Here is a 22,902-nt window from a genome sequence, read left to right on the forward strand (position 1 = left end):
TAAGAATCGGACTGCACCAAAGCTGCACTCCAGTGCTTAGGAATGGAGTGTGGCTTTGGCGCGACTCCGGACTCTTAGGACCCATGCATCATTTAAATAGCATACTGTACCTCCAAAGAGACCCAAGCAGCTTTATTTTGGCAGTCTGTAACAGGCCTAACTGAAGGAAAGAAGCGGAGAGCCTGAACTATGGAGGAAGTAGGCTCAAAGCTACAAAAGCTCATGATACCAACTTCTTTCTTTCAATTAGTCTCAAGGTGTTAACCCTTTGCATACTGATAATAAGCAGGATGTACTGATAATAAGCATGGATTATTGATGCTTTAAAATGGTTTGATGGTTACAATGCTGCACTCACAGATACTCTCCCTTCTCAACACAGTAAAGTTATTTCTGAATAGATGAGTATACTGTAAAGATTTTCAGACATAGCAGATCATAATTAAGGCAAATACCGTTGTAAATTAAAAATATCACAATTGAAGGAGGAAAATTAGATTTTTAACCATCAGGCAAATAGCTGTCTTTACAGATACACAGTGTGAGTATATTGTGGAAGGGAGTTTGACCCACAATACTTCATGTATACATTTATGCTATAATAATAATTTAAGCTACCATAACATTTCTTCTAAAGTGGAATGAAAGACTATTGTCATTCTTACTATTACTAAAAATACACTGGATTACAAGCACTTTACACTTCCAGTCGTGAATGCTGAGAAGTTCCAGAGGCAATGTTTAATTTCTCTTTGGACAACAGTAATTTCATGACTAATATACAAGGGGAGAATTACAAAAACAAATAGGTACTCCTGGAGCAGACAACAAATTTGCTAATCCTTTTAAGGAGGGCAACATGTGCAGATTTTACCTTATGTTGCCATCCAGTTCCAACTACAGATACAAACTCTCACCTGTCTCTCAAATATCTGCCATGAATCATTGCCCTTTTCTTTTATCTCTGAGGCATATCACTTCCACTTATTCACAGCAATCAGTGCAAATGTATAGTGCTTCAAAATGAGCCTCACCAACTGTAGTATTAAAAACGGTGGGCAACACGCTACATTGCACTTCACTGTTCTTATACTTGGGTTTGTATGGTAGCATGCTTAGGCCTGGCAATAGGACATGGCCATCAGTGTTTGCACTCCATCTGCCTTTGATCCTTGCTAGACAACTTGGTTTGAGAAATAAGTATGAACACAATAGCAAAATAATACAATTTTGGTTTTAAACAGGCTGGCAAAAATGAACATTTTTAAAGGACTTATTAAACATATCCCATCACATTATTCACTTGTAAGCAGTGGTCAAATCCTCCTCTGTAACAACTTTTCTTCTTCTTTCTCTCTTATGATAAAACAAATGGATAATATGAAGAAAAAGATGTCAGAAGAGCAAACCCCGCAGGCTAATCTATTGAAAGGAGAAGGCATTGCATTAGTTCAGTCACTCTTATTTTTCAAGTATGGCCCTGATTTTTTGCTACCTTTCCCTGGTAAAATACATCCTTTTTAAAAAAATGTGGCCCATGATTAATGGCACTGAAAGGTGTTGAAGTCCATCAGAAGCAACAGGGATATGCTTCCTCCTGTCAAATTGCTAGTGTAAGTCATCCACGAAGTATGAACTGAAAATCCTAGCAGTTATATTCTGCACAATTTAGAACTTTTATCTGTCTTCAAGGCCTAGTTAATATGGATCTTCAAAGTTACTATGAAGAATTAGACAAGGTGGGTGGAGAAGCTGGTGGTTCGCAGATAATGGATCAGCAAAGAGGCTTATTAACTTGTCATGGCAAGCCTCCAGTGACTAGTATGTCCTTTCCTGTGTCAAAGAGTAACAAACCGTTAACTCTTCCCCTTTGAAAAGTTATCTGAGACTATGGCCACAAGGTAGCACCTCATTGCCTATGGGTGATGTATATATATATATATATATATATATATATACAAGGCTTCCTGTGTGATAAGTCACCACTAGTCTTGTTTCACAGAAAGTTGTGTAGACTGAGGGATAATGATTTCTAAGAAAAGGCAGAGTTTTGGGCTGAGCAAAGGGATTCAACTACTTGAGAGCTGTACTGATCAGGCTTTATGCCCCAAATATGCCATTCTGATTTATACATACAGATGAATGGTTCAGAGATAATGGGGGTTTGCTTAACAAACCACAGTTTGAATGTGGACAGACTGAAGTGTTGCTTTACCTTCTCAGAAGTCAGTAGAGGAAATTTTCTGGTTTCTTAAGCCACAGTGCTTGTTGTCTAAAACCATAACAAAAGTGAGAGATCAATATAATTATTAAGAAAGTTTATTACTAGTCTAAACTATTGTAAATTGCAATTGGCAGTAAATATAAACGTGTTAATGTAAATACAAATGTATAGCAACAATGTTCATGAGTTTGATTTTTAGCTTCCAGTTGTCTGTTTAGGAATTCATGTGTTGGGGTTGTCATTCATATCACTTGATAATAACAAACTAGTTGGTGTGTCTAATAATAAACAGTCAATTCGCAATGGGGCTGGACTGGAGCAGGAAATAGGAGCAAGAAATAGGAGTTTGCAGCAGAGTGATGCAGAGATTTGAGAATGCACACATACAAGAGATCTTTGAATCTTGGAATGATGCATCCTGGCAGATTGATCACATTGATTCATACAGAGCTATGACTCATGTTTTCTTAAAACTGAACACACAAGAATAAGAATATACACAGTATTGCATTGTCAATTAGTGACATCTAATAGGAAAGGAATGAGTTCATAAATGGCAATAGAAATGACATAGAAAAACATTAAAAAAGCTTTTACAAGGAATAAAAAGTACAATGTCATGAAGCAGGCGTTAAAGACAAGCAAAATATATTCTGAGAAGTACAGTTGCTATGAAGGTTTTTAATTCCAGGTTGTGATTCCAGGGCTAGCCTAGAATAAAGTAGGCTGGATTGCACTCCAAGAAGTTCTATGGGCTTGGGTTAAACGCTTTTAGTGATTTCAGGCTTCCAGTAGAGGAGAGAGGAAAATGCTTAGAGAATGGTTTCAGAAACCGATATAAAAATAAAGGATTCCAAGTTATTTGTTGAGGATGAAAGGCATGCAATCTTCATGCTGGGTCACACTGGTAAAAGTGGTAGGGAGGACAGTTGATTCCTCATTTAGGGTTATGTGCTTTGTGCATCTTGCTCATATTTATCTTCTGCTTCAGAAGCTGATAGGTGCATATTTGGGTACCAAAATGACTCCAGGCATCTTGGCAAACTCTCTTAAGAGAACCTGGAAAGACAAGGATGGACTAAAGACCTAAATCTTTGACAAGGAGTTTGGCTACATTCTTTTGCATTGGATCATTAGAGAAGAGGCTTTCCTAAGTAGCTGGTCTCCCAACCAAGATTGCTTTTAAAAACAGAATTTCAACAAAACATGGGAGGGAATTTGACAGCCTGCTGCCCAGGTATGGCCTGGGCCTCTCATATGTCTGTCACTCCCCATAACCCACAAACTTAACCCACATAACCCACAAAAATGCTTTCCCACCAAAAACCAATAGGGTGAAGATGCATGTGCGGCATTATTTAGCATTTAATTGCTGTTTTGATCTTCACCCTCATCAGCCAAAGAAAGATCACAGGGAAAAAAGAACTGGAAGTGATCAGAATGTCACTTCTAGTTTTGAAGAAAGTATATATTCCACACAGGAGAGCCAGTGTGGTTTAATGCTTTGAGTATTGGAACAGGACTCCGGAGTTTTTTTTACCTGTCCTCGAGTAGACCGGATTCATGGCAACCCTGTGGATGAGACATCTCCAAGACTTCCATTCTCCACTGCTTTGCTTAGTTTTTGCAAATGCATGTCCATGACCTTGCTAATAGAGTCTATCCATCTGGCATGCAGTCTTCTTCTCTTTCTGCTTTCTTCTACCTTTCATGGCATTGGGTTCTCTAGAGTTATACCTTATCATGTTGTGACCAAAGTATGACAGTCTCAGTTTGATCATCTTGGCTTCCAAGGAGATTTAAGGCTTGATCTGCTCAAGGGCCCATTTGTTTGTACTTTTGACTCTCCATGCTATCCTCAGCAATCTTCTCCAGTACTATATCTCAAAGGAGTTGATACTCTTCCTGTCTACTTTCTTCATTATCCACCTTTCGCATCCATACATGGCAATGGGGAATATTATGGCTTGGTGAAGCCATCATATTTCTATATCTTTACTCCTTAGGATCTCCTCTAGTTCTTTTATTGCTTCCTCCCATTCCTATTCTTCTGAACCCTCTGGAGATAAGGGTTCCTATCCTCACTCAGCTATGGAAAACCACTGGGCAACTTTGGGTACCTCACACTCTATTAGCCTCAGAGGAAGTTAGTGGCAAATTCCCTCTGAACAAATCTTGCCAAGAAAACCCCGGGATAGAGTCTCCATAAGTCAGAAATGATTAGAAGGCACACAATAACAGCATTCCACACATCGTTGGAAGGACGTCAAAACAGGTCTCTTTGTGTGCCCATCTCTGCTTGAAAAAAACAACAAAGCCAGAGAGAGAGAGAGAGAGAGAGAGAGAGAGAGATGGGGAAAGGGAAAGGGAGAGAAGACCTTACAAAAGAGGTGGAAGCTTAGATTTGTAGGGAAAGGGCTTTTAGAAAATAGAGTAGGATTTCAAGCATACTTTTCATGAACCTTATTAGATTTTGAGGGGAAGGTGTGAAGGGGTAAAACTGGTTAGTGCTGAAAAGGGAGATAGCTTTTTATTCTTTAAAATGGTGCTGTACTGGTAAACTGGTGCAGCTCTTTCCCCTGAGCTAGCAGTAAATAGTGCAGAGAGAAATACTCTTGTTTGTGTATGTGAAATTTGTGTGCCCTGAATATTTTTCTCTGATGAACAATTTCTGTGGCAGACAATCAGTACATAACTGAACATATTTGGCCAGGTAACAGAGCATTGTCTCTCTCTGTGTATGTCCCTGTTACAGTGGAAATATTCCCTAAAAAAAGGAAAGTATAAACATCTCTTTATTCCTTATTGCTGTAATAACACCATGATATGTAACTGGGAGAGTTATTATGTAATTTTACTTTGCACAATTATTTTAAAATGTTTGCTGGTTCTATATACAGTGCTCCCTCGGGTTACGAAATTAATTCGTTCCGCCCTTCCGTTCGTAACCCGATACATTTCGCAACCCAAAAAGGCTTTCCGTTAGCGCTGGAAAGCCGCTAGCCGCGCTTTGCGTTTGAATTTCGCGCCGAAATAAATTTCGTAACCCGAAAAAAATATCGTAACCCGGAACAGTTTTTTCCAATCTAATTTTTTCGTACCCCGGAAATTTCGTAACGCTATCATTTCGTATCCCGGGGCACCACTGTACTGGAATACCTGGAATATCCCCATTAAAAAAGTAGATGTGTTCCTGACCATTTGGTATAGGTTGAGTTTCCCTTATCCGGAATTATGAAATCCAAAATGGTCTATGTGGGTGGCTGAGATAGTGGCATCTTTGTTTTCTGATGGATCTGTGTATGCAAACTTTGTTTCATGCACAAAATTATTAAAAATATTATTTACTTCAGGCTATGTATATGAAATATAAATAATGTTCATGTTTAGACTTCGGTCCCATCTCCAGGATATCTCATTATGTATATGCAAATCTCCCAAAATCTGAAAAAAAATCTGAAATCAAGACACCTCTGGTCCCACGCATTTTGAATAAGGGAGCCTCAACCTGTACCAGAGACAGAAATAAGAAGGAAAGAATAGAAATAAGTTCCTACACTACAGAATAGAAGAGCAGTTCAGCATGTTTCAGCAGACCTTTTGTTCAGATCTAACAAGATGCACATGTGCAATGGAACAACCAGGTCAGGGAAGCTTTGCAGAAGTAAACAAAAACATTTTGAACCTTCTGGAGATTAATTGAAAGCTTCTTTGAAAACGCCTTAGGATGATGATTTTTCTTTCACCACTCTATACTTTTAAAATATATTTTGGCCAGATAAACTTTTTTAACATGCTGGGGTAGGGGAAGCTTACCAGTTTTTCCCTTTTCTCTTTTGGTGTTGGTCCTTGCTCCATAAGGGATTCTAGAAGCAGTGACTGTTTACCTGGCAGTTGTTGGCAAACACGCACAGCTACAATAGGGTTGGTCAGAGTAGAATCCCATTCTTTCCCAGCTCAAGCATTTTTGTATGATTTACTACAGTAGTTCCCAAACTTTGGTCTTCCAGATGTTTTGAACTTCAGTTCCCAGAAGCCCCAGCCAGCTTGGCCAACAATCTGGAATTCTGGGAGAAGCCCAAAACATATGGAGGATGAAAGTATGGGAAACACTGGTTTATTGCATGCCATTTGCTGCAACCTAATGCAAACAGTCTGTGTTTCTCCATTTATCCTTTACCATTTTGTGTTAATGTTGGTAAAAATATCTAAATCAGATGGATAATATGGAAGAAGAGGGGGAGGTGAGCAGGTGTAATTTTTTCCATAGAATCATAGAGTTGGAAGAGACTACAAGGGCCATCCAGTCCAACCCCCTGCCATGCAGGAACTCTCAATCAAAGCATCCATGACAGATGGCCATCCAGCCTCTGTTTAAGGACCTCCAAGGAGGGAGATTCCACTACACTCCAAGTGAGTGTCTTCCACTGTCGAACAGCCCTTATTGTCAGGAAGTTCTTCCTAACGTTGAGGTGGAATCTCTTGTAGCTTGCATCCATTGCTCCGGGTCCTAGTCTCTGGAGCAGCAGAAAACAAGCTTGCTTCCTCCTCAATATGACATCCCTTCAAGTATTTAAACAGGGCTATCATATCACCTCTAAACCTTCTCTTCTCCAGGCTAAACATAAGTCGTTCCTCATAGGGCATGGTTTCCAGACCCTTCACCATTTTAGTTGCCCTCCTTTGGACACGCTCCAGTTTCTCAACATCCTTTTTGAATTGTGGTGCCCAGAACTGGACACAATATTCCAGGTGGGGCCTGACCAGAGCAGAATACAGTGGTACTATTACTTCCCTTGATCTAGACACTATACTTTTACTGATGCAACCTAGAATTGCATTGGCCTTTTTAGCTGCTGCATCTGTTCAACTTGTGGTCTACTTGGACTCCTAGATCCCTTTCATACCTTTTGGAAAAAAGGTGCTTTTTTGTCAGAGGCTTTGTTAACTGACTGTATGACTGTAGTTGTGACTGGTCAGTGGATCCCAGCCTGAGTTGCCAGAACCTCAGAAGATGTTCGGATTTACTTATGGTATTTATAAAACCTATGATGCAGTTGATCAAACCCAAATTACTTAAACAAATAGTTACTTGTGTGTGGCCTGGAGAGAATGTGTGACTTCTTTGTTTTTATCTGTTGGCCAATAGCCTTGCGGTAGAAAAAAAAGCTTTCAGTCCATGTACTAGTTCAAGTCCAAGAGAAGAGGATGCAAGAAAAATATTGACTTGAAGTCAAGTTGAAAAATAAATTAATATGTAGATGGATAAGTAAATAATATGGGAGAAGAATCGGTAGACAATGATTAACCACCCCATTTTATAACTACTAGTGGAAAGAATAGGTTGTAGGATTAAAACAGACATACCTGCAATCTACAAGGAAGGGATTGCTGAACAGTTAACTCTTTGAAAAATTCAATGGTATGAAAGAAGTGGGGGTGCTGAGGGCTATATTGAGGACTCTAAAAATGACTAACATTTCCAGGTTTGACAGCAGTCGTAACTGAATAATCCAGTTTTTCCTACCAGGAGATCCTAAGACACCCCTTAGCATTTAAGGTACGCTTCAGTGTGTTTGTTTTAACTTGTAGAATAGTGCTCTTTAACCCTCATGCCCTAGGATTTTGTTTTTAAATTGCATTGAGTGAGCTGTAAGGCATTACCTGAGCCTAAGGAGAATTCCAATGTATTAGAGTCAGAATTTATAATGGGTGCTACTTATATTTCCTAACCCTCGTGAAAATACCTCTTGCCCATGGAGAACTCTTGCTTTCCTCTGAATGCAAAAACCTATTGACAACCAGAGCATATTACTTTTACTTTGCTGTTTCATCATTCTCTGAAATATAGCATAGGACATTTTTCCTTCCACATTTACATTGGCTTATGCGGCACAATAAGACTTGTTGGGGCTTTAAAAAAAAACACCTCACAGTGTTTCTTTTAAAATTAAAACACCCCCCCTCCCAACCCAATATATGGCAAGTACTAAAATTGGGGAAATTGTTTTATGGCTACAGTATTTGAGTGACAATGCCACAGAATGTTTATGCTACAGACCTAGTTCTGTGTAGATTTTGCAAAGGCTTGGTGCATGAAGGTCAGTCATAGGTATGGCCTAACATGGAACTTTGCAATGTATGATGCTGGTCCCTGATGCTAAGTAAGAGTGAAACCTTTTGTGGGTATAAGATATATCCGTAATTCTTCAGGAATAATTTGTAATATGAAAATTCTAGAGAAATTAAAATGTCAAAAGTAGAGGCATCAGCTTGTTTTTGAATACTCCATCGTTTTTGTGGTGCTTTTTGATTTCAAGGTACTGTGCCAGATATTTAAATACATGGAGGCAGAAAGTTGCCAGTTAAAAATGGATATCAGGGATCCTTCAAATTTAAGAGTCCATTTTAAAAAATCCATAGGGAAATTATTTTTCTTGATTTTCAGAAGAAAGCCTAAGATGTTTAACAGCAGATGCTATTGTAGTTTAGGCAAATAAAGAATTGCTCTTTAGCTAGAAGCCTTGCTTTTCCAGGCTTTTTCTGTGTGGTATTACAACCATTAGTAACAAAATGAAAAGGGACCAGGTACCTGATTTTCTGTTCTGTGCTCTTTTGCAGCAGGGAGAGGAGTTAATGAATGTTGTTTCAGAGAACTTTTCTCTGCTGCTGAAAACGTATTTCTCTTATTGGCAGCTGTTAACCCAATGTGTATTTTCATTAATGCCTTTAGGAACCTTTTAGGGAATATTGAATGTCACATAGTGATAAAGTTAATATTTACAATCTCCGTAAATATAGAATAGGGAGGACTATCATATATAACATTTGTGAATTTTCACTATGTATATTTACTTTTAAATATATTTTATTTCTTGTTAAAAAGAAGTTTATTTTTTTAAAAAAGAATCAGAACAGTTTAAATGATTTCCTCTATATCTTGTTTGCTGTCATCTTAATTTTTATAGTTTCTTCCCCCTGATAGCATATTTATTTACTTCCGATAAACTTTTTCAGTGTTATGGTTTCGAAATAATCTCATATTGCTTTAAATATATTATGAAATTAAAATTTTCCAAATAAATTTGCTCTGTGTATTCTCTTTATCGAACTAAAGTGAATATGAGAAAACACAGTAAGATACATTATTATTTCCTGTTCTATTGGTCTGTAGCTCATAGTTTAAAATAAGATTTTTTTGCTGTTTCCTGCACATTTTGTACTTTGAGTTAGCAATAGTGTAATCATGTTTAAAATTATGATCTTAGGGTTTTTCTTTGGTTTGGTAAAGAAATGGATTCTAGTGATTTTAGCTGATCTTGTTTTGGTGGAATGGATACCTGGAACTGGGCATCATTGTAATACTATATATATACACATATATACATCATTGTATACTATATATATATATACACACATACACACACACACATACATACATACATATATTATTTTCTAGGCATATTTGGATACATATGATACATTTATAATTTTTGATGAAACTACATGTGCATTAAAATTGCAGGAGTAGATTAGTCCGTATATTGAGAGAAGCAAAATAATAGTAGATGGAATTTTGAACTGGCTTCTAGTACAGTAAGTCTAAGTTCATACCTAAGCTCTTCCATGGGCTTCATTTGTGGCAAGGGATGCTGGAGAATTTAGTTTGGTCTGTATTTTAAACAAACTGGCAATGAGTGAAGGAGAAATTCATGAACAAGAATAAAATTTAGAAGTACCAATATATACTTACGAGACTACTTTGTGGATCAGAATGTAATTATCCTTTGGACTTCAGATTGTCTAAATTTTATAGTATAATTCTTTGCTCAAAAAAAGGGGAAATGTTTGTAATTTGCATATTGATACATTTTTTAAAAAGCAGACAAATAGATAGATCTGTGGCAGAGAACATAAAACTCACATGGACTTTTGAAATGCACGGAGATATTCATCCTTGTCTGTAGTCTTGGTCAAGCTGCTATCTTCCTGCCTCAGTTTGAGCCCAGTGAAACATTTGTAATTTTGTTTTTTGTCCCGATGGTACAAGAAACTGCTTTTGCAATGCACCTCAGTTACTTGAGTGTGGGGAAGGTGCTCTCACTCAGCAAACACAAATCCAAAACCTCTTGGGCTCATGAACTCTTTGTGTGGTCCTTTGAATCTTGGCCAGTGTTATTGTAAGCACAAACAACATTCTGAAGTGCTTTGCTTGTTGCAGTGCTAATTAATCCAGACAAGATCTAGAACAGCTTAATGGCAGAGCAGATGCTTTGCATACAAAAGGTCCAGTCCTTTGCATCTAAAGGTAGAGTTGTCCGAAATCTTGGTGAGTCACTGCCAGTCAGTTTTGATAACAGTTGAGCTACAGGACTTGACTACTAGGTAGATTTCTGTGTTCCTGTTAAATGAAGATATGATCTTATGCTTTGTGTTGAAGCCTCCTGGGCCTTTTGTTTGAATGTTTTAAGGAGCAATGTATTTTAACTTAGTTTAATTAATTAAAAAAAAATTGTAATGTGGCTGTGAGCCAATATTCTTTACTTTACTAATCAGTTTTGCTACAGAAATGCCTTTGCTTCTGTTTTAGGAAAAGAAGTTACATGGAACTTAAGAAACTACTATTTTTTAAAAATAGCATTTATTATATTATATATCTGTGTCTCCTTTAAAATACCAAGTGAATTTGATGCGATTCTGTTTTCAGACCTCCTTAGCCACACGTTTTGCTCAAGAAGCTTTTGGGAAGCAGTACAAACAAACCATAGGACTTGACTTCTTTTTGAAAAGAATAACGCTCCCAGGTAAGAGGAGAGTAACATGGACAATACTGAGAAGTGGAAAGTAATGGTAAAATGTTTGGAAAAGGTGTTTGCTCTTAAGTACATAAGAAGATTTAATGTAACACTTGAAGAAGCTGAACAGCCTCTATGTTAAAGCATTGTCTATTTACAGTTGCATCATTTCATATTGAGTGTGAAATATTACATTCTGAAGAATACCTGTTTCTCCCAGGTTCCTGATTTAAATATTAACATGTAGAAGAAGAAGAAGAAAAAAACCCTCCACATAGAGTGATGGAAAAATATTTCCTTTCAAAAGACATTTTAAAATAAGATATTCCCCACTTTTGGTTAAGTTGAAGGGATACATGTATAATGTAGCTATGGAATTGCTTGGCTGTGATATGTGAATGCTGTCTTATGCAAGGCAGCATGAAATTGCTGGCATTTAATAGACCACTAAAATTCAGGGTCCCCAGGCACTCATAAAAATACAGTTTGAGCATTCAAGATGTTTCACTTCATGATGCAAAGAAACTATTTAGATGCCAGTTGTAGCACACGGCGTGGAAAACATAAAGTAGTAATTAAAAAAGAATGGCAGGATCTTAAAATTTGTTCCTGAACAATTAAGGGCCTAAAAATTGTTGTTCATTTTATCATAACTTTTAAGCATAAAAATATACAACAAAATGTAATTTTCCCTAGTGAACTTAAAAAGCCAGAGCTAGAGAGAGTGTTTTCATTGGGACTTCAGGGTGAACTGATAACGTTGGTGCAAGATTGAACTTTTATTATTTCTGGAGTGTTTCAGAAAGAATATAAATGAAGAATGGTTTAATTGAACAGTGTGTAAGTTTTGGCTTTTGTTTGTTTGTTGAATAAATCATAGAAGCTCTCTTCTGAACACTATTTGAAATTACAGCACTAGCAATTAGTTCTCCAAAATATTTTAGCTTCTGAAAAGCTAATATCAAGTTTATAGGTGCCAGTCTTAAACTGGCCTGAAAAATAGGTCACATATATAAGTGCCAACATAAATTGGTCCCAGAACTTTTCCAACTCTACCAACAATATTCAGTGTGTAGATCTATGGATGTGCGACTGTGCGACTGAATTCCAAGTCTGAATGCTTATTTCACTGTGAATGGAGTGATCTACTCTGTCTTCTAGAAGTATAGGTATGTATAATATTTACAGTAGCACTAGCAACTGGAATGTATGCCTTGTGCACATGAGGATTTGTGTACTGAAAACGTGAATTCTGCTTATTCCTTCTACCTCCCTGTTGATTATAGCTAACTAAGCATATACAATGTATTAGTTCATTACTGAGTTTTGAATGCTTGGAAAAATATTAATCTTTTGCTCCATCCCTATAACATACAGCGATGTGTACATTTGTTTTTTTTCTTTCTAATTCTGACAAAGTTATTAAGTAGTGTACACTTAGTATTTGCATATTTCTTATAAGTAATTGTTTATCCATTGGTAGATATGTAGAATAGTTTTCTCCCAGTGATAGAAGAGCTCCTCAGTGTGGGCACATAACTCTTATTGGAAAAGTAGTCTTTTATAATTAAATGAGTAATGATCTATGACATAGAGGTCAATACAAATTTAATTAGAAGAGCTGCACTGAATATTCTTAAATGTGAATTATTAATGTTGCAGATGCCAGAAGAAAGAGTGACTCTGTTTAGTTTTGTTAGAGGAATGGTTATAAATTGTAGTTTCTTGAAGAACTGTGAGCATTTTGGGCAAATGCTTGCATATTTTGAAATTTTGATTTGGAACTACTATTTTTGGGCACAGATCCTAATTCTGCAGCCATTATTTTGAACACCTTTAATTTGTCAAAACTGAATATTTATTTCAATTCATATTTGATGATCTTACATATGCCAGTGTTGAGTTTGGTATTTTCAGTATACAAGTGTCCAAGGTTCAGAACAGAACCACAGTGCTAGTATACATAGGTTTGGGTGCAATAAATGTGACTTGTTCTGTGCCTTTGTTCCAGTCCAGATGGGGTGTTCTATGTCTGGTACTGGTTTTTCTGCAATTTTAGATTGGGAATTAAATAAATTGATGCAGTTTCCTTTGCAGAGTAGCTTTTGATCCAGCTTGCAAAGAGAAGAGACTTGAAGATAAAGAGATTTTTGTTGATATTCTTTTCCTCTTGGATCACCTGAGAATTTGTTTGAGAGGTTGGTGGACCTTACAGAGAATAGCATGGAAAGTACTAAGCACATGCAGGAAGGAGGGTTAATTCTAAACATTGCCCCTTCCTCTTTTCTTAGCAGAGATATTTGGTGGATCAGAAGCTGTTCTTCAAATTGACTGGCAGAGTTGACTTCCTTCCAGAGTCTGCATAAGGGAAGACAACAGAACATACACACATCCAGCAGTTGTGCTAGTCCATGTGTTGCCTTTGGAGTAGCCACTGCTGAGCATGTGTGCTGCTTTGCTTGTATAGAACTTTGCATTGATTTTAGGGTGGGGATGATTTTGGAAGTTTTTCCATCCATTTAGGTTATTTATGCTGGTGAAACTGATAGTGTTAACCATCTGTTTTGCAGGGTGAATCCTTCCCACATTCAGTCTGTTTCTGCATACAAGGCTCTTTCTTTTGGTTCTGTTGTATATGAGGTTAGGGCATACCTCTTTTAGCACATGATATCAAATACTATGTATACTCATGTGTAAGTCTAGAAGTTTTAGTAAAACAGTTGACCCAAAAAATCTGGGGTGACTTAACCATGGGTCAGTGTATATACGTACATGTACATAAGTGTATACATAGATAAGTGCTGTACAGAACCATCCCCATCTCTGAGCAGAGTGGCAAAAGTATGTTGGGAGCACCTAAAAGAAGTACGGACTCTCTCTATTCTCTCATCCATCCAGCCTTTAGGGTGAGCACAAACAGTTATGTCTGCCAGAATTTTGTAGGTTCTTCGGCATTGTTTTCCTTCATCCTTTAGATCCTTTATTACATACCCCTAAGTTTTACTCTCGACTTATCCATGTATCATATCAGAATCCATAATGTTGAGTCCAAAACCTGCCCTTGATTTACACATGAGGTCTACTTATAGCTGAGTATATATGGTACTTTCAGATACTATAGATTACCTGTGGAAAATATGTTTTTTTAAAGTTAAAGTAATCTAATTGTCTTTGTTCAGGGTAATTATGCTTTAGATAGAATCATAGAATCACAGAGTTGGAAGAGTTTCATGATCCAGTGTTCTGTATAGTCTGCATGCAACCACTGTACAGATTTCAATGCTTAAAATAGTGTATCTGTTAGTCTGAGGTTTTGGAGATAGAGCTCCTTAAGAGCCATAGTCAAAATACTTTCAGGAAGGTTGTGGGTATAACCTAGTAAACAGGGTTTCACTATGAAAAGGCTTTTAAAAGGCCTCAGTAAAAGAGGTGGACAGACATGTTTTTAGTTCCATCTTGACTGTATAGAACTTTAAGTAAGGTTAACCAGTGCCCAAGTATACTTTTAGAAGGCTGCTGTTCAATCCTGTTAGTGGTATTGATTCAAACCAAAAGAGTTTGGATATCTGCCCTGTGTTCCTAATGAGCTCTGCTTCTCTTACAATTGAACATTATTTTCTGTTGAGTAACCTCCCCTCAAAGTTCCAGCAAAATTTCTGTAGATTTTTTTTCACATTCAGCTCATAATAAAACTTTAATTGTAAACACAATTATTTTGCTTTCTTTTGTCTTTTACTGCCAATGCCCACAACATAAATCATACAGATCTATGAAACATTTGGTGTGTGGCTATTGAAATATATTTAACATTGTGTGAATAGGTGGTAATCTTCCTAGTTTTCATTCTAACAGGAAATTTGAACAGAACGGAAGCATTCTGATTTTTTTGGAGGCGAAAATTTATATTTGTTTGTGTGTATGTCTCATTACGTGTTTTAAATAAATGTATTTGTAGCTAAATTTATTTATTTCAGGAGGAGGAGGATGAAACTCAAGATCAGGATTATGGAATAGTATAGCTGCAGATAATATAAACGCATGGAGGGGGATGGGATGAGGGGGAAGAAATCCTGTTCGTAGAAATCTGTGTTGTTGTTTTTTTAATTGAAAGTGAAATATAAACAATTACGTAGAAAACAGGAGGTAAAAGGAGGTGTTATATATAAAACATGTAAAAAAGAAAAGAGAAAAAGAAAAAAGAAAGAGAAAGAGAAAAGAAAAAAGATAATGTGAATAAAAAGATACAAGCCATTCAGTACTTATTAGCCGTCCAAATCCCACTTTCCAAATGAATTATGACTTAGTCATTTGTAATGCAGTTCTTGCATACATATCATAGTATTACTCCTCTTAGAAATAAATTATGCTAACTGTTCCAATTATATTTTCTTCTGAAAAATAAACTTTCAAACATTACGTATAAACTGAATCCTAATATTGCTATGTCGCCTCTTAAATCTTCGACATACTCTCTGAAGGGTTTCTAAACTCTTTTAAAATCATTTATGCCGTTGCCATTAACAAAGTTAGTCAATTTTGCTAGCTCAGCAATATCCATCTTTCCCAGCCATTCTGAGATATTCAAAGTCTCCTCCCCAGTTTGTAGCATAAATTAGTCTTGTAGCTGTAACTTTAGGGTTTTATGTTCTTTTTCATCCTTACTTTCAAAATCAATTATATTTAATAAAAACAGTTTGAGTCTGAGGATGATAACTTTACCCAAAATCTTTTGAATAATAGTAATTTTCATTTCTGTAATTCCTGGCTTTTTTTTTTTTACACCTTCACCAGAGATGGAAAAATGCTCCAATCTTCTGTCAATATTTCAAATACTGGTACTTATTATTTATCCCTTTATACATTTTTGGGAACTTATCTGGTGTCAAATACTACCTACAGTACATTGTTTTTTTTAAACAATTTTCTTTAAGATCATACAAATAATTTTCCATTGTCCTGTCTATGTCTTTTCCCACCTGTGTTTTTTAACATTATAATTTCACTTGAGAGCCATCCTGGTATAGCAGCTTGATTGTTAGACTATGCTGCTTGGCCATGGAAACCCACTGAATAGCTTTGGGCAAGTCACACTCTCTCAGCCTCATAGGAAGGCAAAGGTAGACCCCCCTCTGAAGAAGAATCCTGTCAAGAAAACCCCATGATAGATTTGCCTTAGGGATGCCATAAGCCAGAGTTGACTGTAAGACAAACAACAACAACAACAATTTTACTATGATTTTGCATAGTTTGTTTGTAGCATTGTTGTAGATTTTATAGATCAACAGTTTGATATTTGGATACAATTTACAGAAAAGTTATTCTGTATAAGGCCTGTGGAGAATTTTCTTTTGTGCGTGGTTTGCAAAGGAGACAAGCTGGTAACTCATGTTTACATAGAAGGAGAGGAGTGATTTATATTATTTATATTGATTGTAGTATGTAGAAAGATTGCTTGAGCACTGCATATATATTACATATAGGTCTTTACTGCAGGCATGCATTGTGGAAACTGGATAACTATCATACAGTTGAAAGCCTCCCTGTATTTTATTAACTACTCAGTCCACATTAAATGTACAAAAATCTATTGGAAATGCAGTAATTTAGAGGGTGAGTTTTAAAAGGTATTCAAACAGGAAGGCCTACATTTGTATTGGTTGCTTACTGCATACATTTCCTCAAATGGGGACTAAACAGATGTCAACAAATTTAGGATTACAACAATAGTTATTAGTTTATATGAACTGAAATAACATGTTCAAAATAACATGTCCTAATCACTATTTTTCTCCTGTGTATTGTGTGTATTGTATTGATTGAATTGTCTGATTGTTTTTTAACTGGTTTTAATGATTGAATGATGCATTTTAATTGATGTATTGTACTGTTTAATATAGGGGACTTTTGCTAATGTAACTTGTATTTTATTATTCTGTAAACCGCCGTGATCGAAGGAACGGCGGTATATAAATAAAGACTCATTCATTCATTCATTCATTCAAAATAAAATGTCTTAATTTGCTTATGTAATTTTGTAAACTGCCTTGATCCTTAGGAAAGGCGGCATATAAATAAAATGTATTATTATTATTATTACTATTATTATTATTATTATTTCAGAACAACTGCCTTCTGAAATGTTTCAGATTATATCTGTCTTCTGAAAGTCATTGTGCTTTGCTGTTGCATTGCATGGGTAGGGAGTGTTATGAACCTGCTTTTGTAGCTTTTTAGTCTCCCATTACAGAACAGCTAAACAAAAAAGAAGGAACAATGCACACATGGAAAGGAGAACCATATGAAGATGAATGCCAAATCCTGTTGCAGGTGGAAGCTGCAATAAGGGAAATTGGGAAGAATAAATCACTAGAATATTCCAATAGAACTGCTACAAGACAGAATCAACTCTAGCGATAACTAAAATATGCCAACTAATATGGAAAACAAAATGGTGGTCAACAGGTTGGAAATGATCAATATATATCCCAATCCACAAAAAGGGAGACACAAAAGACTGCAGCAACTACAGGACTATAACACTAATATTGCATGCAAGCAAAATTTTGAATTACAGATTCCAATCACATATGGAGAGAGAAATCCTAGAGTTTCAGGAAAATGAAGAGGAACTAGGGACCACATTGCAAACATACGATGGATAATCAAGCGCCCCGGGGGATTCTAGAAGATGATCAGGAGGAGCTTTATAGACTATAGCAAAGCCTTTGACTGCATGGACCATGAAAAACTATGAAGTGGTCTTAAAGACAAGGGAGTGCCACTACATTTCATAGTCCTGGTGAGAAATCTATACTTAGAACAAGAGGCTACTGTTAGAATAGAATATGGAGAAACAAAATGGTTCCCAATTGACAAAGGTGCCAGGCAAGGCTGCATTCTGTTATGAATGAAGCATGCCCAAGGGGATGCTCTTCCACTAATCTGAATTTAGGGGAATTTTAATACTTAGCTCAAATGAGTAGATTTAGAGTGACTGGAGCAAAACAGTTTGAGGGATCTATCACAGCTTTACAGGGTCCCAAAGTATGCAGAAATCCAGAGACAAGTTTCCAAATGCAATGAGTTTTATTTGAAGGAGAAATCAACATGCAGACACCTGCAAACAACCACGCACGCAGACAAGAACTATGGAGATCAAAGGTGTTATGTTGGAACAGAAGAGGCTTCTCTAATGGTAATACTACACCTGTACAGATCTTGATTCCAATGTTGTTGGTCCAGGAAGAGAGTGAGGACTCAATTGCTCCCTGGCAAACAGAGGGTGGTGAGCGAAAGAAGTGCTAGCCAGACAAAACCGTCAGCATTTCTGCCTGCAGCTGGATTAAGCTGAAGACACAAAGAATGGGCACCCATATTTATAGTGGAATTATGCACTGAAGCAGAATCCAAGCTATAGAAAAGACCAAATGGTCTTGAGGTTTTTTGAAATAGGTTTTGAAGTACTTTGAAGTAGTTTGGGTTACTTTGAAACAGTTTTCCAAAGGGGTAACACTCAGTTGTAAATGGGAACGATAGCCGTGCATTTCCAGGCAAAGAGGATTAGCGCGCAAAATCACCCGGACTTTGTTTATATCTGCAGCCCTTTGTTCTCTGGATCTGAGCTTCTTCACCTCCTCAGAATGTCCGGAATTAATCCATTTTGGAGCCCCAATGCTTCCTGTTTGCTAGCCTATGTGCAAAAGCTATTCTGTGGTTATGGCTTCCACAATTGGGGTTATGGAATGGTTGCCCAGCTCTGTTTTATTACATTTCTGATATCAAAAGAGGAGAGTGGGTGTTGTAACACCATATCAGTTCAGCTTGTACACAAAAAATGTTATATGCAAAGCAGGCTTAGACTCAGAAAAAGGAAGAATGAGGATAGGAGGCCAGAACAGCAGTGATCTAAAGTATGCAGATGACACCATACTACTAGTAGAAAACATCACAGACTTGGAACATTTACTTAGAAAGATCAAATAAGAAAGTGCAAAAGCAGATTTACTGCTGAACACAAAACAAAAATAATTACCATGGAGGATCTACGTAAGTTCAAGCTAGGTCCTAGACAATGAGGAAATAAAAAATGTATTCCTGTAAATTCAAGGACATTGGATCAAACATTGATAGGCTCTGGGATTACAGTCAAGAAATAAGAAGAAGACTAAGAATGGGGAGGGCAGCTATGAAAGAATTAGACAAGATCCTAAAGTGTAAAGGTATATAGCAGGGCACTAAAGTCAGAATTGTCCAAGCCATTATATTCCCCATTACTGTGTGTGAATGTGAGAGCTGGACAGTGAAGAAAATTGAGAGAAAAAAATAAACTCACTTGGGATGTGGAGCTGGAGAAGAGTGCTGAGGATATTGTGAACAGCCAGAAAGACAAATGGGTTCTTGAACAGATCAATCCTGAACTCTCCCTGGAAGCAAAGATGATGAAACTGAGGTGATCATACTTCGGTCACATCACGAGAAGGCATGACTCATTAGAAAATATGATAATGCTAGAGAAGGCAACAGAAACAGAGGAAGGTCACACACCAGATGGAATAACTTAAGCAGAGAGTCATGGACCTGAATTTGTAGGACTTAAGCAGAGTAATGGAAGTCAGGGAGACTTGGAGAAGTGTCATTCACAGAGTCGCCATAAGTTGAGCCAACTTGAGGGCAGTTAACAATAACAGCAGACTCCTATTTCTATGAGTCACAGAGACCATGAGGCCATGAAGAGGAAGGACAGGTCACATACCTGTAACTGTAGTTCTTTGGTCATCTGTGAACTCTCACAACCCTGTCCATCCTTCCATTGACATGTCCTGCCTGTCCATTGGATTGCTGTATTGGTGTCCACTGGAACTGTCAGTTTTGGCAGGAAAACCCTTATATAGGGCTGCTGGAGGTGGGCAGAGCTACTGCCAAAATGCTTATGTAACACTCTGGAAGTTTCTGAATAGTGCACTGTGTAAGTGCAGGATGACCATTTGTGTGAGTTCACAGATGACCACTTGAAGAACTACTGTTACACTTTACACAGACAAGATCTAGACTATGTATGTAAGCAAGGATAGGAATTGTGTGGCTCTCCAGATTTTGAGCTCCCACTAGCCCTAATCAGCATAGCTGATGGTGATGAATGAAGGTAGTTGAAGTTCGACAACATCTGAAAGTTTGCACAATTCCCACCCCTGGTGTAAACTGTATTTAGTAATCTAAGCTGCTAAGGCTACAGAACAATGGGCCTTTAGAGCAGAGAGACATAGGTTTGCAAGTGATTTTATTTTTCTCCATTAGAAGGGAAGGTCATAAGCTGTTATTTTATTTCCCCTCCAAAAGATGGAGTATTTACTTTGTATTTCAATATTCATAAAACAGACAACAATATATATTTTGTTTTGTGTTTGTTGTTTGAGGAAGATGCAGTATATAGACAGGTAGATAGAACTGGTAATGATGGGAGAGGAGACGATGATGATGATAATGGCAAAAGTAAATTATGCTAATAACAATAATACCAACAAAGTGTATACATGCCTTGAAGCTGCCTATCGACTTATGGCAATCCCATAGAGTTTTCCTATGGTAAGGAATACTCAAAAGTGGCTCTGCTAGTTCCTTCCTTTGAAATATAGTCTACAGTATCAACAATAGTAAATGGAAAAATAAAGCCACATCCATAGAAGGATCCATTGCTAAAGACTGTAGTTTTTGAAGCTACAGTTAAATGTAAAGAACAGTATACTGGTATGGCATGAGGAGCTGCTGTTTGAGGAACATGAGCCCCTTTAAATGTGTCTGACAGGTTGCATGTTTTTTGCTGATACAGGGTATCATTTGCCATAGGCTGTATGTGATGTTCATCTCTTTTTACAAGACAAATACCTTAACAGCAGAACATCTGGCATAGGTAGAACATATGGTATACTGTTTCAATATGCTATTGTAAAGATTATTTATACTGCATCAAATTTCTGTAATCTAACAATGTCAAATACATTTAATTTTTTCTTCTTTCAGGAAATGTAAATGTTACCCTTCAAGTATGGGATATTGGAGGCCAAACAATAGGAGGCAAGATGCTGGATAAATATGTTTATGGTGCACAGGTATGACCAAAAATACCCTATAAATTGCTGTAGATTATTGTTTGCTTTCCTAAAACTTTCACTGTAAAAATGATAGCTAGCAGCGTAATTTTAAAAGTCTAGTAAAAATGTAAACAGCTGCTTAAGTTAAACTGTTTTGAACATTTGTTCTGTGGACTGAATTTTTTGTTTCAGACTCTTTGGAACAGTATTTCCTTTTATGAATGAAAGGTGCTAGTTTGTGTATCCCTAACAGCTCTCTGAAACAGATGTTCATAGCCCTGCATTGTGGCTTAAAATGGCACTTTCGTTAAGATTATTTAGATATCCCCATGGATATCTAAATAGGCATAGTGACTGTTTTGAGTGCAGATGCTTCCTGGGGAGCAAAGGTAGAGGGAGGAAATTAAGAGCAATCCTGTGTCATTAAATTCATTCAGCCAGCTGAGCTTCTAGGAGGGCAAACAAAAGAAGGCAAGCAGGTAGCTAAATATTTTTGCAGAACAGTAAAAATGAACTGCTTTACAAGTAGGCACATTTTCAAGTTAGCAATAATGGTACAAATATTCCTTCCTTCCTTCCTTCCTTCCTTCCTTCCTTCCTTCCTTCCTTCCTTTTTCTTTCTTTTTTTATTTTGAAAAGAAGACACAGACATGTAACAGTTATGTAGCTTTTTGATAGCTTGCACTATAAACAATGAAGTTCATAAACATATAAGTTATAAGCATGCACACACATATACACACAAGAACCCGGAATGTGACAATTTGCAAATGTATGGGAATTTTCCTGTTTGCTTTGTTTGTTTTTGCATAAGCACAAAATAAAATATGGCAGTGGACATGGAGGACTAGAAAATGCTAGGACTAAAAATATTTGTTTGGAAGTAGCTGTCATGAATTTTGATAGAACTCACTTCCAATTAAAATGTATGAATGTATTGTTACAAAGCTTTTGAATAGTCCTGCTCCTAATATAAATTATTTTATTTGTCCAGAAAATTATAGTTATGCCCCTTTTGCACATGAGATTTTGGGGTTGGTAGACTGTCTTGTCTGAAGCCAATTGGTCAGTTAATGAAAGGCAGATCTTCAGAATCATTGGTTTTCTTACTCAGTTTTAGCCATTACTTTACACAAATCTCTGCTAGGTGATTAGTTTTGGTAGGAAGCCGTCAGCCAACTTCTGTTTTCCTTTCACATTCTTTGATTTGGTGCCACACTGTTTCATACTTGCTGACCTGTAATAGGAGGCATGCTAGAAATAGGTAGAAATTGGTTTGAACATTATTTTGATTATAGTAAATTTATTGGTAAAACTGTGGGAATCCATAACCTAAATCAGGTTTTAATATACCTGGTAGCATTTATTTTTCTTTGCTTGAGCTGAATTCAATCAATCCAAAGCAGAAGGAAGAATGAGCTTAGCATATATTTTTATCTTCTATGTACCTTCTTTATTATCTTTTAAAGAATCAATCTGTTGCTAGGATAGACTATTGTTTGACCTTTTTTTACTGATTTTACTGTGCCATAATTTGTGGCTAGTGACAATCAGGACTTACTGGTGTGTTATGGTAGGTAGCTCCAGTGTGCTGGTAATTTTGCACACTGGATTAAATTCCATGAACTACAAATGAGTTATATGTGTAAGAAAAGGGCTTTATTTGACTTGTTGAACTCAGACAAAATTTTGTTGGCTAGCTGCTTTAATCACAGTTCAGAAACCAGCAGGGAAGACATGACTTCCACATGAGTACGCACTTCTTTTGCTGCAGTGCAATTTTAGTTAATATGTA

General features: G+C 36.9%; 1 protein-coding gene across 1 annotated transcript; it reads left to right on the plus strand.

Moving 5' to 3' along the window:
* Positions 1–322: 322 nt before the first annotated feature.
* On the plus strand, positions 323–21,131 carry RAB28 (RAB28, member RAS oncogene family). Its single transcript, XM_042469640.1, has 4 exons — positions 323–541; positions 1,387–1,613; positions 10,932–11,028; positions 21,037–21,131. Exons 2-4 carry the CDS (start codon positions 1,545–1,547, stop codon positions 21,129–21,131), a joined length of 261 nt encoding a protein of 86 aa, XP_042325574.1. The 5' UTR covers positions 323–541; positions 1,387–1,544.
* The last annotated feature ends 1,771 nt before the right edge of the window (positions 21,132–22,902 follow it).

The sequence above is a fragment of the Sceloporus undulatus genome, chromosome 5 (assembly GCF_019175285.1).
Source record: "Sceloporus undulatus isolate JIND9_A2432 ecotype Alabama chromosome 5, SceUnd_v1.1, whole genome shotgun sequence".
NCBI lineage: Eukaryota > Metazoa > Chordata > Lepidosauria > Squamata > Phrynosomatidae > Sceloporus > Sceloporus undulatus.

Excerpts from the sequence above, each read along its gene's own strand:
- RAB28 (XM_042469640.1), top strand. The coding sequence starts at position 1,545 with ATGGCACTGAAAGGTGTTGAAGTCCATCAGAAGCAACAGGGATATGCT. Across the intron at positions 1,614-10,931 it reads CCTCCTGTCAAATTGCTAGT|ACCTCCTTAGCCACACGTTT; the intron begins GTAAGTCATCCA and ends TTCTGTTTTCAG. Across the intron at positions 11,029-21,036 it reads GAAAAGAATAACGCTCCCAG|GAAATGTAAATGTTACCCTT; the intron begins GTAAGAGGAGAG and ends TTCTTCTTTCAG.